The sequence below is a fragment of the Xiphophorus maculatus genome, chromosome 20, assembly GCF_002775205.1.
Source record: "Xiphophorus maculatus strain JP 163 A chromosome 20, X_maculatus-5.0-male, whole genome shotgun sequence".
NCBI classification, from domain to species: Eukaryota; Metazoa; Chordata; class Actinopteri; order Cyprinodontiformes; family Poeciliidae; genus Xiphophorus; species Xiphophorus maculatus.
In genome coordinates, this window is record NC_036462.1 from 17,582,780 (window position 1) to 17,599,024 (window position 16,245).

General features: G+C 39.0%; 1 protein-coding gene across 1 annotated transcript; it reads left to right on the forward strand.

Annotated features, from left to right (window-relative positions):
• Nucleotides 1-2,355: 2,355 nt before the first annotated feature.
• Nucleotides 2,356-15,725, forward strand: LOC102227738 (myosin heavy chain, fast skeletal muscle-like). Its single transcript, XM_023353520.1, has 41 exons — nt 2,356-2,426; nt 2,545-2,582; nt 2,677-2,887; nt 2,992-3,135; nt 3,379-3,535; nt 3,700-3,727; nt 3,821-3,932; nt 4,023-4,115; nt 4,490-4,553; nt 4,634-4,732; nt 4,811-4,914; nt 5,043-5,181; nt 5,456-5,574; nt 5,655-5,804; nt 5,881-6,051; nt 6,148-6,454; nt 6,585-6,658; nt 7,241-7,328; nt 7,786-7,903; nt 7,981-8,104; nt 8,181-8,317; nt 8,627-8,882; nt 8,966-9,208; nt 9,284-9,460; nt 9,550-9,695; nt 9,803-9,893; nt 10,154-10,543; nt 10,623-10,749; nt 10,852-10,970; nt 11,059-11,255; nt 11,339-11,522; nt 11,612-11,777; nt 11,907-12,031; nt 12,109-12,417; nt 12,502-12,705; nt 12,883-13,008; nt 13,591-13,761; nt 13,891-13,995; nt 15,121-15,216; nt 15,375-15,506; nt 15,605-15,725. Exons 3-41 carry the CDS (start codon nt 2,684-2,686, stop codon nt 15,623-15,625), a joined length of 5,817 nt encoding a protein of 1,938 aa, XP_023209288.1. The 5' UTR covers nt 2,356-2,426; nt 2,545-2,582; nt 2,677-2,683; the 3' UTR covers nt 15,626-15,725.
• Nucleotides 15,726-16,245: the final 520 nt, after the last annotated feature.

The following is a 16,245-nucleotide window of genomic DNA, read 5'->3' on the forward strand; positions in this document are numbered from 1 at the left end:
AGAAGAGGGATACGCTCTTTGGATAGGTGGGAAGTCCTTCACAACACAGAGACATACAGGACAAACTAACCATGAAAGCAAACACTCAGAACCTAATATGCATATTTTCATATTGTTGGAGGAAGTCAGAAAGGCCGAGAGACAACTGGACCCGATGGGAGAACATGAAAACTCCATATAAAAACACAGGAGCTTCATGCTGCAAAACAACCAACCTGCATCAGGAATGATTCAGGTTGTAAGCTATGTTGGCAGTTATTGCCAACATGCCTGCATGTGCAAACTATAGGGTGCAGTTTGTAAAGTTACACAGTCAAGTATTGACAGCAATAATTGTATTATTATTATCTAGCTTGTCATAAGAGAAAAAAATGGAGGCCTTTTTCAAAATTTTCAAAGCCATATTTTTTTAGTTTGCTAACTAAATATTTGGCATAAACTAAATATATAGCTTGGTAATTAAATATTTAGTTTTAAACTGTGACACGTATAAACGAATAAATAACATGATCAAAATATGACTTTGAAAAATGAACTCCCATTTTTTTTTATATTATGACTGGCTAAATAACAATAATGCAGTTAATTCTTGACTTTCTTTGACTTTGTAGCTTTACAAACGGCACTTATAGCAAACTTGCCAGCCAGAGCTTAAGAAAAAATAAACACCTGAGAATGCCTAAACATACACAACTTACCTGATCTTCAATTTGTTTGCAGTAAAAAATGCAAGTCATAAAGCACACCCAGTTTTATCTTTCCTCTCCTTAGTTGCTTACTATTTTAACTTTGGTCTAAACAAATGTGCATGCACAGCAGAAAGTGTTGATGACATGTTCTCAGAGATGTATTACTTATCACACACCGGGGAATAATCATTCCTCAAGAATTTAAAAACAGTATTTGCCTCTCAGATGTGTTGACAACATTGACCAGAAGCCAACAGGTGGTTCATTATATAAACAAATAGTTAATGTCTTCTTTCAGACAAAAAGTCAGACCCAGGTGTTTCTTAGCACATTCATGCCCACCATACTGCAAAGACGACTGAAACTGCAGCAATTATATGGATTGCTTAGTATGACTGAAATTATTGTACTAGTGCAACACATACACAATTGTCTTCATGAATGTTGTTTTTTTTTGTCTTATTCCAAATTTCAAACTATAAAAAAGACCAATCATCATTGTCACAATATAGCACAATGTCACTGCATTGACTATTAGCATTTAGGATCTAAGCTACAGAGAAACAAACACAGCAACCATTTTGCGATGGAGTGTACTTACCAGGATTCAGAACCCAGTTCAACTGAACCAAATGAGCTGATGACTAAATCACAATAAATGTATTAAAGAATATGGACCTTCCCAGAGCAGGACTGATGTAACAAGATGCTGAAAACTAGCTCACATGTAATTAACAGTGGCGTTCTAAGCATTTGTCAGCCATTGCGGTAGTAAGAGCTTGGGCATTTGTGTGTGAGAAGCTATATTTGCTTTAAGTCCTAATAAGACTGTAAAAGAAGGCCAAACATATCAAATGTTATTTTTTGTTGCAACATAATCATACCTCTGGAGAACTGCTTTATAACATGGTAGATCTGCTCCAAGTATAATGCACCATAATGGCTTCTTAAAATAGCTTTAAGTAAACTCCTCAGCCCTGGGCTTAAGAGCTGCTTTGAACCGAGTCACTGCCAAAGATTCGGTTGCGGAAAGAATTATTCATGTGAAGATGGAAAATATAGTATCTGCGTATGTTAAAAGTAATGGCATTAATGTTATCTTCCTTTATTTTAAAAATCTTTATTTATCTCAGCAACACAGAGTTTTTTGAATAATTTCTTCTTAGAACACTAAGTAAAGGTCTTAAGAGATGCACAGTCTTTCCTCCCAGTCTCAGTTGCAGCTAGGTTAAGTATGGAGAGCCCTAATCCTCTCCTCTTTGCCTGAGATTTTCCAGTCAAAGGCTGTTAATGGTGCCATGAACTCATTCTAAGATCAGAGGGGATAAGACCTTTATGGCTGTACCCCCAGACTGTGCCTTGATACTCTTGATGCTAGCAGCTGAAGACACATTTGTTCAGACTGGCTTTCAATTTTTTTAATTTTATTTAATATCACATGTGTTCTGTTTTATCTCTCCTTTTGTTTTATCTTCTGTGTTTTTATATCTTATATTTTGTAAAGCACTTTGTGGTTTCTGACTTGGGGTTTCAGTTAATAATTGTTTTGGCATTACATCGGATATGGTAACACCACTGGTGATGGAGAGATGTAGAGGACATCTGAGATCATGTATCTGGAGAAGGATAAGTAACCCTAAAAGGAGAGCTGTTCCTCCTTGACTGCCAGAGATTTCAGTATAAAACAAGAGCTCCCAGTTCACTCTGAAGTTCAGGACTGACCAGCTTCCTGAAAAGGTGAGTATTCAATCACACTTTCAAAGTTATTTGTGCTTTAAATTTATTTTATACGTGAAAATTATTGATAGTCTGATGAGCTTGAGTTTTTTCTTTTATGCTTTCTAACCTTTCTTAGTATCCACACACCAAGTGCATCACTGAAAAACAAACAAGGTAAATTCCATACATCCCATGCCAGAACACCAGAAAAAGCTAAAACCAAGTACTTTTAAAAGGAATTATGTTTTGGTTTTACTTATTTTTACAGTGGAGCCATGAGTTTGGAACCGGAGATGGAGTGTTTTGGCCCGGCGGCCATATACCTCCGGAAACCAGAAAGGGAGAGGATCGAGGCTCAGAACACTCCCTTTGATGCCAAAACAGCTTACTTTGTATCAGAGCCTGCTGAGATGTATTTGAAGGGTAAACTAGTGAAGAAGGAGGGTGGCAAAGCCACGGTAGAAGTTCAGGGTGGAAAGGTAGGTGGATGTCTAAGTACACTTAATGGAACATGATAGATCTATCTGTTCGATGTTTATTAGAAACTAAAACTTTACTCACATGCAATGCTGTTTTGTTGTAGAGCTACACTGTAAAGGAAGATGAAATCTTCCCTATGAACCCTCCAAAGTTCGACAAGATTGAAGACATGGCCATGATGACCCACCTCAGTGAGCCCTCTGTACTGTATAACCTCAAAGAGCGATATGCAGCATGGATGATCTACGTAAGAACATTTTATGAATTCAGCTAAAGACTTGTAGCACTTTTTGTTATACCCATAGCAGCTCATAACTTAATCCTTATTGGGGCAAAAGACATTTATTGCTCCGCTCATGTTATTTCAACAGATTTCATGCAGCTACTTAACCACTTCAATTGGCTAACAAGGAGAAGCTTACGGACCAACTTAGAGATGTTAACTTGGGTATCCATTTAAATTTGTTTGATGCCTCACTGCCTTTCACAGACCTATTCTGGGTTGTTCTGCGTCACTGTGAACCCCTACAAGTGGCTGCCAGTGTACGATGCAATGGTTGTTGCAGGATACAGAGGGAAGAAGAGAATTGAGGCTCCTCCCCACATCTTCTCCATCTCTGATAACGCTTATCAGTTCATGCTCCAAGGTATCTGTTATCTTTTTAGCTCGGACAGAATTGTGGACACAGTTGAATTTGTATGGACAAATTCACCTTCTAAGAACTTTACTTCAATGAGGCAGCAGGGTATAAGATGCTGTAATTTAATACTGAGTTGTATGGCTTTAAATTGCTTTTTTTTCTTCCAACAGACCGTGAGAATCAGTCGATCCTGATTACGTAAGTCCCACATACAGTATTATCAGATATAAGGGATTACTGACATTAATTGCATCAGTACTCCTCTAATTAAACTTTATATATTCAAACCAGCGGAGAATCTGGTGCAGGAAAGACTGTGAACACCAAACGTGTCATCCAGTACTTTGCGACAATCGCAGTAGCTGGTGGAAAGAAATTTGAGCCAATTCCTGGAAAAATGCAGGTGAGCAGGAAAAGTCTTCTATATATCTCTCATACCACTGAAGACATGAATGGCAGAATACAAAAATGTGTTTTGTAACTTTCTTTAAAGGGGTCGCTGGAAGATCAAATCATTGCAGCCAACCCCCTGCTGGAGGCCTATGGTAATGCCAAGACAGTGAGAAATGACAACTCATCTCGCTTTGTAAGTTTCCAAAGTTTTTCCAGTTTAAGGAGGTTTCATAACTTAATCCTTGTTGGATTAAGTTTAACATTTTTAAATTAGTGCAAAAATGTTTGCACATTTTTAAACTAGTACAAAAATGTTATGTCTGCTTGCTCTTTTAAAAAGCACTGCATTTCATTGCCTATATGAATGCCTATATGTTGATAGATAATATTTTATTTTTGGACGGCATGCAGTTTGCTGTAAGTGCGCAGTATGATCCACATCACATATCAATCTGGTTTAAAGAAAATTTATATATATATATATACTGTATACTGTATACTGTATATATATATACTGTATATATACTGTATATGGTAACCAACACTAATGACTTTGTTCTTATTTAGGGTAAATTCATCAGAATCCATTTCGGAACAACTGGAAAGCTGGCTTCAGCTGATATTGAAACATGTATGTGTTTTAGATTTCAAAACCTGCCATGAGATTTTATAAAAAGACAAACTGTAAAACCATTTTTATCTTTTTCTTAGATCTGCTGGAGAAGTCTCGTGTGACATTCCAGCTGTCTGCTGAGAGAAGTTATCACATCTTCTACCAGCTCGCAACAGGCCACAAACCTGAGCTAATTGGTAAGAAATGTAGCCTCACAGTACACAAAGTAATGATTCACTAGAGTCTAGATACTAAAATAGAAGTTTGTTTTTCAGAGAGTCTCCTCATCACCACCAACCCTTATGACTTTCCTATGATAAGTCAGGGAGAAATCACTGTCAAAAGTATCAATGACGTTGAAGAATTCATCGCCACTGATGTGAGTAAAATGTGATGAGAAGCACGATTTCTGGAGCGGCTGACACCAGCCTCAGAAAACAAGTTTGTTTAAATCTAAAGTATGAGAAATGAATGATAAATCTATGGTTTTGTATGCCAACTCTTCAGACTGCCATCGACATCCTGGGTTTCACTGCAGATGAAAAAGCTAACATTTACAAACTAACAGGAGCTGTGATGCATCACGGAAACATGAAGTTCAAGCAGAAGCAGCGGGAAGAGCAGGCTGAACCTGATGGCACTGAGGGTAAGAAGCCTGAGTCATAAAAAAATATAAATATAATTCGGTGCCACTGTTTTCTAAAGGAAATGTTAAAAGAACTGTGAAGCAAACCAGAAAATGTTGCATTTCATCTGCATTAAGAATGCAGTCTTATTGCATTCTTAATAAAACAGCTTGAAATCCCCACTTGCTCTGGTGACTGTGTTCAAAATTAAAATCACATGCCAGATGAATGGATTTCAGAATAGTTTTGTAATTTGCCATGTTGTAAATGCTCTTGTATTTATGTTTTTATCAGTGGCCGATAAAATCGCCTACCTCATGGGCCTGAACTCTGCTGACATGCTCAAAGCTTTGTGTTACCCCCGAGTGAAGGTCGGGAATGAAATGGTGGTCAAAGGTCAAACTGTGCCACAGGTAACAGACAATTCCAGTTTATGAGGTTAAATTGATTGACAGGATTTTTTTAAAATTATAGCATGTCTTTCTATCTTCAGGTCAACAATGCAGTGAGTGCTCTCTGCAAGTCTGTCTATGAGAAGATGTTCTTATGGATGGTTGTCAGAATCAACGAGATGTTGGACACCAGGCAGCCAAGGAGCTACTTTATCGGTGTCTTGGACATCGCTGGTTTTGAAATCTTTGATGTCAGTAATATTGGGATTAACCTTTAAATCAGTGAACCAGCACAGTAAATATCTAACAGAGTCTGTCTTCCAACAGTTCAACAGCTTGGAACAGCTGTGCATCAACTTCACCAATGAAAAACTGCAGCAGTTCTTCAACCATCACATGTTCGTCCTGGAGCAAGAAGAGTACAAGAAGGAGGGAATTGAATGGGAGTTCATTGACTTTGGCATGGACTTGGCTGCGTGCATTGAGCTCATTGAGAAGGTCAGCAACAAGCTCAGACACATACTGACCAACATAGAGAATCATTTAGATGCCTCAAGATGTCTTGATTTTAATTGCATGTTTCCATCCTGACAGCCTCTAGGCATCTTCTCCATGCTTGAAGAGGAGTGTATTGTTCCCAAGGCAACAGACATGACCTTCAAGAGCAAACTGTATGACCAACATCTGGGAAAAAGTGCTCCCTTCCAGAAACCAAAACCAGCCAAAGGCAAAGCTGAGGCTCATTTCTCTCTGGTGCACTATGCTGGCACTGTGGACTACAATGTTCTTGGCTGGTTAGACAAGAACAAGGACCCCCTGAATGACTCTGTGGTACAGCTTTACCAGAAGTCTTCATCGAAGCTGCTGACTCACCTCTATGCTTCCCATGCAGGAGCAGATGGTACCATTTATATGTTTACGGTGTCGAATGTTATGTCTCATGTTTAGAACTTATGAATCTGGTTTAATCTGCATCGTTTTATACACAAATAGTCTGTCTCTTTACTTACGCCTGTGTATTTTTTTTGCAGATGCCAAAGGGGGGAAGAAAGGTGGAGGCAAGAAGAAGGGAGGTTCCTTCCAAACTGTTTCAGCTCTCTTCAGGGTATATTTAAATTTTTGGATTATAACATAATGCAGTGTATTTAATGAACACATAAGTTGTTAATTCTTAGTCCTTCTATAGGCCTTCCCTTAGCTACTCTAAAGTGCATCATTGATAATGTAGATTTAAGGTCATCAGTCTACAAAGTATGAATCCTCTTTGATGTAGAATAATCATCAGTATGTAAAACCGGATATTTATGTCTTCCCTATAGTTCTGTAAGTGTCTTTTATCTTTTTTTATTTCTTTTTTCCTAACTTTCTTTTTGGACTCAAGTGTATGTAGTCGTAGACATTTGCACAGTGTCAAATTTCAAAAACTTCCTGGGTAAGGTTTGCCTGTAAAAGGTGTAGCATAAAATCTTTTGCAAAATCAAAATATGTTTCCTCTAGGTTGTTTTGCCTCTCTCTATTCGTGTACCATTCTTTACTAACTGGTCCGATTCCTTGTTGTTGTGTGAAGAATTTCCTTTTGTGTTATGGGCTATAATTATGTCACGGTTCTATAAAATAGCTTCCAGTGTTGTGAAGGTGAAAGTTCCCAGTTAACATAAATTAAAATATTATGTTTGGCCTTTTATAGGAAAACCTTGGGAAGTTGATGACCAACTTGAGGAGCACCCATCCACATTTCGTGCGTTGTCTCATTCCTAATGAATCCAAAACCCCAGGTCAGTCTCCAAGACAATACCTGTTCAAGACTTATAGATACAAATTAGATAAGTATACATCGGCAAAATGTACACTCCAATTTTGAGCACACTTGTTTTGTACCAAAAATAAGACATTTTGTCCACCCGTTTTGATCATTTATGGGGTTAGGTAATCATAGAAATGGAAAAATTTCTATTTAATTTAATTGTTTGTAAACTTATAAACATGTGACATGAATTGTCACTAGAAGTCCAACGTTTGAAACAATGATTTTGTTTCAAAATGATTGTTTTTGAAACAATGATTCAAAAACAATGATTTTTGAATCACCTGCCTGGACCAAATAAAGATGAGTTAAGAAATTTCAGATGAACTCTGTTTCCAATGATTGTGGTTTATTTGGACCAGATGATTCTCATGATGCCATGGTTAAGTTAGACAGTAATTACCATTCATGCGTTGTTGTTATTTCAGGTCTGATGGAAAACTTCTTGGTTATCCACCAACTGAGGTGTAATGGTGTGCTGGAAGGCATCAGGATCTGCAGGAAAGGTTTCCCCAGCAGGATCATCTATGGTGACTTCAAGCAGAGGTGCAGTGTCTGTACTTATTAAGTTACTATAATTTCCTCAGCTGTGTTGTTAATCGGATTAATGTGACCTTTTGCAGGTACAAAGTACTGAACGCTAGTGTTATTCCTGAAGGCCAATTCATTGACAACAAGAAGGCCTCTGAGAAACTCCTGGGATCCATCAATATTGACCACACTCAGTATAGGTTTGGCCACACCAAGGTAAATCAACAGATGTCAGAAAAATCAAAATTGAAAGCTGAATAAAATGTTAATCTAATGCTGTTTTACCTCTCAGGTGTTCTTTAAGGCTGGACTGCTGGGTACACTGGAGGAGATGAGGGATGAGAAACTGGTTGAACTGGTCACAATGACTCAGGCTCTCTGCAGAGGTTACGTGATGAGGCGGGAATTCGTAAAGATGATGGAAAGAAGGTAGATTTGCCAAAGCTGGATAAAAATGCAGTAACGCTAAAAGCAACAAAACATAACACTGTGCACAGCTTGTATTTTCTTAAAAGGACATTGTAGTTCAATGTTTTCTGCTAGAAAAGGTATTGCCATGTTTAGATGTATTCGTAGCACTCTTGTTTAATCTCTATTAAACTTGACTTTTTATTTATGTTGGGTTTTTTAGATTAGGATTAGGTTTTTGGTAATGTGAAAAGCATTTCAGACATCTGTTGTTTTGTTTAGGTTTTACAAGACTGAGCATAAGAATATTTATCTGCTTTATTCTCCAAGGGAAGCCATTTACTCCATCCAGTACAATATCCGTTCATTCATGAACGTCAAGACTTGGCCATGGATGAAGCTGTACTTCAAGATCAAACCTCTGCTCAAGAGTGCAGAGACAGAGAAGGAGATGGCCCAAATGAAAGAAGACTTTGCCAAGACCAAAGAGGAGCTGGCAAAGGCTTTGGCTAAGAAGAAAGAACTGGAGGAGAAGATGGTTTCTCTCCTTCAGGAAAAGAATGACCTGCAGCTGCAGATTCAGTCGGTATGTATAAGACCAGAGCAATTTTCTGTTTGACAATGCTAGGTCACTAACACTGACAATACCTGCGGTTCATTTGAATCTAGGAGGGCGAAACCCTGGCTGATGCAGAGGAAAGGTGTGAGGGGCTCATCAAAGCGAAAATCCAGCTTGAAGCCAAACTCAAAGAGACCAACGAGAGACTGGAGGATGAAGAAGAGATCAATGCTGAGCTGACAGCAAAGAAGAGAAAACTCGAGGACGAATGCTCTGAGTTGAAGAAGGACATTGATGACTTGGAGTTGACTCTGGCTAAAGTGGAAAAGGAGAAACATGCCACTGAAAACAAGGTTTGAGTTTATGAATCACATTACTGTTAAATGCAATTTGACCAAATTACTAAAGCAATTTATTTGTCAATGCAGGTTAAAAACCTGGTTGAGGAAATGGCTTCTCAAGATGAAACCATTGCTAAGCTGTCAAAGGAGAAAAAAGCCCTACAAGAGGCCCATCAGCAGATCCTGGATGATCTGCAGGCAGAGGAAGACAAAGTCAACACTCTGACCAAAGCCAAGACAAAATTGGAGCAGCAAGTGGACGATGTAAGCATCAGTGTTTTGTTTCAGTCACCAACAGTTCTGTTTTTTTAAATACATGTAATCACTGACTTATGATTCTTTCTTTGCACCAGCTTGAAGGTTCCCTGGAGCAGGAAAAGAAACTCCGTATGGATCTTGAGCGAGCAAAAAGGAAGCTGGAAGGAGATCTGAAACTGGCTCAAGAAACCATAATGGATCTGGAGAATGACAAGCAGCAGTCTGAAGAGAAGATAAAGAAGTGGGTAAAAAAAAACGACAAGTCAAATATAAATTTACATGTTAGCAGTTGAACTTGTGTGGAAGATAAATGGATTTCCTGCAGTAAATCTAAGATTTTTTGTAAAGGAGGGACTTTGAAATAAGTCAGCTTCTCAGCAAGATAGAGGATGAACAAACCATCGGTTCTCAGCTTCATAAGAAGATCAAGGAACTACAGGTAAGATGTAAATAGTTTGAGGACTTTGAATGTGGTGATTTGTTATTATTGCTTACAACATGAAGCATATTGTGTGTTTCCTCCCAAAACTAAAGACTGCTAAAACTGTTGCCATTCAAACAAAATACTTTAGAAAACGAGATTACTATGCTGTCTAATTTGTACTACATCAGATATTTAGCAATTAAAATGCTTCCAGGAATATCTTCTTGCAATTAGTTTTGATGACTCAATGTTCCATCTCCATTTTTGCATTACAGGCTCGTATTGAGGAGCTGGAAGAGGAGATTGAGGCTGAGCGAGCTGCTCGGGCCAAAGTGGAGAAGCAGAGGGCCGATCTCTCCAGGGAACTTGAGGAGATCAGTGAGAGGCTTGAGGAAGCTGGAGGTGCCACATCTGTTCAGATTGAGATGAACAAAAAGCGCGAGGCTGAGTTCCAGAAGCTGCGCCGTGACCTTGAAGAGGCCACGCTGCAGCATGAGGCCACGGCCGCATCTCTCCGTAAGAAGCAGGCCGACAGCGTGGCGGAGCTGGGAGAGCAGATTGATAACCTCCAGAGAGTCAAACAGAAGCTGGAGAAAGAGAAAAGTGAATACAAGATGGAGATCGATGACCTCTCCAGCAACATGGAGGCCACTGCAAAAGCAAAGGTGAAATTCATTAATATTTATTTTTTTAGAACTAAAAGTTGAAGAACATGTAACCTTGATTGTTCTGGATGTCTTCTAGGCTAACATGGAGAAGTTGTGCCGCTCTCTTGAGGATCAATTGAGTGAGGTGAAGACCAAGAATGACGAGCATATTCGTCAACTTAATGAAATTAATTCTCATAAAGCTAAACTGGTGTCTGAGAATGGTGAGTGAGGAATATTTAAAGTCAAATTCTTAGAAACACAAGGAACAATTTGCATCCATCCAATCATCCTCTACCCACTTTTATTCTGCTTGTTTCATCCAGGTGAAATCAGTCGTCAGCTGGAGGAAAAGGAATCTCTTGTTTCCCAGCTTACTAGAGGAAAACAAGCCTTTATGCATCAGATTGAGGAGCTCAAAAGACACCTTGAGGAAGAGGTTAAGGTAATAAAGCTTCCTTTGTTTTTTTATTTTAAAAAAATTCATGTGTCAAGAATAACGAATATTGCATGTTCTGTTTTGACCCATTAAGGCCAAGAATGCTCTGGCTCATGCGGTTCAGTCGGCTCGTCATGACTGTGATCTGCTCAGAGAGCAGTATGAAGAGGAGCAGGAGGCCAAAGCTGAGCTGCAGCGCGCTATGTCCAAGGCTAACAGCGAGGTGGCTCAGTGGAGAACCAAGTATGAGACTGATGCCATTCAGCGCACTGAGGAGCTGGAAGAGGCCAAGTAAGTCTAACTTTTACTCTTATGATGATGATTTGAAATTGCAACGGATTTAAAGTTTTTTAAATCCAACATACTCTCTGCAGGAAGAAGCTCGCCCAGCGTCTTCAGGATGCAGAAGAGTCCATTGAGGCTGTGAATGCAAAATGCGCCTCACTGGAAAAGACCAAGCAGAGGCTGCAGGGTGAGGTGGAGGACCTGATGATCGACGTGGAGAGAGCTAATGCTCTGGCTGCAAATCTTGACAAGAAGCAGAGGAACTTTGACAAGGTTTTGTTCTTGTCATTTCAGTCCTGTTCTTACTGAGGGACACAAAGTCAACATTGCGCAACAAATATTTGATCTATTTATGTTTTCAGGTTCTTGCAGAGTGGAAGCAGAAGTATGAGGAGAGCCAGGCTGAGCTGGAAGGAGCTCAAAAGGAAGCTCGTTCTTTGAACACAGAGATGTTCAAAATGAAAAACTCCTATGAAGAAGCTCTGGACCATCTGGAGACTCTGAAGAGGGAGAACAAGAACCTGCAACGTAAGACAAAAAGCATGCATGTGTCTGACAAGACTAAAAAGCCACAGCTTTGTTGATAATTGATAAAGAGTTATGTATTTTATCTTTTTCTATTGTATTGTAACATTTTGGATTTTGATCCCTCAACAGAGGAAATAAGTGATTTGACCGAACATATTAGTGAAACGGGAAAGACCATTCATGAATTGGAGAAGGGCAAGAAAACAGCAGAGAATGAGAAAGTAGAAATCCAAACAGCCCTGGAGGAAGCTGAGGTAATTGAAATAGCATGTTTGCAAAGAGCAATCCAAATGAGGAACTCTTTAACTGCATAATTTACTTTTCTGTGCAGGCCACCCTGGAGCATGAGGAGTCTAAGATTCTCCGTGTCCAGCTGGAGCTTACCCAAGTCAAGAGTGAAGTTGACAGAAAAATTGCAGAAAAGGATGAAGAGATCGAGCAGATCAAGAGGAACAGCCAGAGGGTGATGGAGTCCATGCAGAGTACTCTGGATGCTGAGGTCAGGAGCAGGAACGACGCCCTGAGAATCAAGAAGAAGATGGAGGGAGATCTCAATGAGATGGAGATACAACTGAGCCACGCCAACCGGCAGGCGGCAGAAGCCCAGAAGCAGCTGAGAAACGTTCAGGGACAGCTTAAGGTACTACAGTTCACTGAGTAGAGGTAGTTGTCTTCAAATTTGAGTGAAGACAGCTATATTGTTATTGTGTTTGTCATTTTTAAGGATGCACAACTGCACCTTGACGAGGCTGTTCGAGCACAAGATGACATGAGAGAGCAGGTTGCGATGGTGGAGCGCAGAAACACCCTGATGGTTGCTGAGATCGAGGAGCTCAGAGCTGCTCTGGAGCAAACGGAGAGAAGCCGCAAAGTGGCTGAACAGGAGCTGGTGGATGCTAGTGAGCGTGTTACCCTGCTGCACTCTCAGGTATTTATCTAAAACGCTTCTTATCTGTGACATCTGGTCTCTTTGGATGAACTTTTACATCTCTGAGCTACACAGTATGCTTTTTACAAGTTCAGCTGCATGTTTATGATTGTTTTGCTTGTGAAAGGATAAATGAGGACAAATAAACTGAACCTGCTTACTTTCGTGTTATTTCAGAATACCAGCCTTATCAACACCAAGAAGAAGCTGGAGGCCGACTTTGTCCAGGTTCAAGGTGAAGTGGAGGATGCCATTCAGGAGGCGAGAAATGCTGAAGAGAAGGCCAAGAAGGCCATCACTGATGTGAGTTCTCTAGTTTTATATCATTGCATTGATTAGTGATGGAATTGAGCTATTACTGACACCTAGTGGCAAATGTATAAACTGCATCCACATGTCTTCATCTTTGTAGTAGGAGCCAACTAAAGACATCAGATTCACTTCATATACATTATTAATTATTCATGCTGACTGCAGATAATTGTCATTCTCTGGTAATGTCAGATTTTTTCTGAGGGCTGAAGAAAGCAAGTTTATATTTTAAAAACTCTGAAGCTCAACTCTACAACTGTACAAGTGTGATAGAACAGGTTAAGAATAGAGTAGAACGAATCTGATATATGACAAATCCCTCAACAAAGAACAGATAAATTTATAGCAATGCTGCATTAGATGTGCTGCAATGGGATTTATTTCAAGTGAAGTAAATTGCTACATCATTCCATTAGTTCAACTAAATTGAATTATTCATGAAATGTGTATTTTCTGTGTCTAATGATTGCTTTAGGAGGTCCTGCAGTCACAGCTAAACTTAAATTGAGTAAATCTGCATTTCTGTCAAACCTGTCTAAAAATCTCAACATCTTCAATGCGTATCAATTACAGGCAGCCATGATGGCAGAGGAGCTGAAGAAGGAGCAGGACACCAGTGCTCATTTAGAGAGGATGAAGAAAAACCTGGAGGTCACAGTGAAGGACCTGCAGCACCGTCTGGAGGAGGCTGAGAATCTGGCTCTGAAGGGAGGCAAGAAGCAGCTCCAGAAACTGGAAGCTAGGGTATGTTTATTACTTAATATTAGATTTTGGTTTGCTTTATTGTGCCTCTGCTAGTGATGTATATGTCGATTATTTTCTCAGTTGAAATGTGAAAACAACATCTCACTGATTTTTTTTTCTTCTGGGAAGGTTCGTGAGCTGGAGGGGGAGGTTGAGGCTGAGCAGAGACGCGGAGCTGAAGCCATCAAAGGTGTCCGCAAGTATGAACGCAGAGTAAAGGAGCTCACCTATCAGGTAAGATTAAACTATTTTTGCTTTTCTGACATGCCTAGAAATGCATTCCAACAGGCAAACAACATAAATTCTGCTTTATGTGAAAATTGCAGCTTCTGTTTTTTTCTGCTGAACAGACATGCAGAACACGTTTAGGACCCATAGGGGGCATGAGTCACAATCGTTATGTTTTGGCTACCAGAGTGCTTAAGGTGGTCACAACTAAAAGTAAACACCCCGATGTCATCTGGAAAGATTTATAGTTTGGTGTTTCATTTGTTTGAATTTTCAAAAACCTTTCGGAAAGTCTGGATAAATATCAAAAAGTTAAACTGGGTTTAGAAAATGTGTGAAATTGCACACCCTAGTGTCTATTTTATTATCTATGAGAAAATATAGATAGAGATAAAGTGTCTTTTGATGGATGTATGTGTAGGTAACATTCATTTAACTCACTTTAATATGTCACAACTTGGGTTCACCGTTTAAGGGATCGGCAGACATAATCAGCATTTGTCTGTTGCTGTGAACACTCCTTCATTTTCACTTTTTTACAGACCACTTTAAATCAGGGTATCAAACCTGAGCTGTGGTTCTTGAACTGAGGGATGTTCTAACTTGATTCTGCCAAACAAACTAAACTAAAACACCTTTTTTTATATCTATAAACACAATAAAGGTATCACAAATATTCAACTGTGTTTTGATTAGCATAGATTTTTCAATCAAAATGACCTAATTGAATTCAAATGCCAAAAATGAATCTGAAGACGTTCAGCAGTATGTTGTTTCAAAACTTGTGGAAATATCTGAGTATTTCATGAATATGTTGAGCAATTTTTTTTTCTTAAATGTTTAGAGTATTCCTAAAAAAAGTATGAAAAAGTAGAAAAATCATGAAACCATGTTTCTGCTGCTTAGAATGATCTGTTTTGATAAACTTTGGTAAAAATAGAGTAGACTTAATTTTATTAATTCTACTCTATTTGTTACGTACACATATTGTCGTTTTTTGTTTTTGTTGGTCTTTGTTTATTTAATAAGATAAATGAAGGATTAAGTGTTCTTTGAATCAGTTTTAGACTTATTTTTTTGACAAAACAAGCAGTGATTAAGCGAACAGACTCTGCTGTGCACTGCTCCTAGACTGAGGAGGACAAGAAGAACATCGCCCGTCTTCAGGATCTGGTGGACAAGCTGCAGCTCAAAGTGAAATCCTACAAGCGTCAATCTGAGGACGCTGTGAGTGTGAAGTATTCGACACGTGAAATAAATAGGTGTTACACCAACAACACCCTAACTCAAAATGTGTTAACACCAGACTATTGACAGCATAATGAAAAATGATCTGGAGAGCAAACCGCAGAGACGATTTGAGAGTTTGACTTTGTGCTTTCCAGGAGGAGCAGGCCAACGCTCATCTGTCCAGGTACAGGAAGGTCCAGCATGAGCTGGAGGAGGCCCAGGAGCGAGCTGACATCGCTGAGTCACAGGTCAACAAGCTGCGGGCCAAGAGCCGCGAAATGGGCAGGGTATGATGATCTTTAGCTGCATTTTATCTTCACTTTAACTGTAATGATTTCAGCATTTCCGATCCTCTAATACGTTACTGCTTCTTGTTGATTTAAAGGGAAAGGAGGCTGAAGAGTGAACATGAAACCGATTGAAACACAAATCAAGAAATCATAAAATATGATGTTTTTGTCTGATGTGTCAATTGTGAAAAAGAAATAAACGAGCAAGCAATAACATCTTTTTTGTGGTGGTCCTTTTATTTTAAGCTAGTATAAAAGCAGTGTACCAGTTCCTACGTTTATTGTCCAAAACTAAATTATTTGAATAATTCAAGTATTCACTAATGTGTAAAGGTACAACAAATGTTCTCACTTCAAAGTCAACTGGTCACTCATTCAACAACTGGCCTTTTTGCCATTTCAAATAAAATCATGCTAACAAACAATCAACTCAAATATAATGATTTTTATATCATTACGTAGATATAAAAACAAAATATTAATTTGAAATAGACTCATTTGACTCCATGAAACACATTGGAAAACATTTCTTAATAACCAATTGGTGCACTTCTGAAAAACAGGAACACATAGAAATCAGAATAACTTAAATCCTAAGTTTAAAAAATCCTAAATACAGGTTGAATACATTTATGTTACAAGGAAACCTGGCGGTCAAGCCTCACCTGTTATCACATAAAAAATCCTCGAGCTTACACTAACTGCAAATCTCCACCTTGTGGCGATAATTTTACGG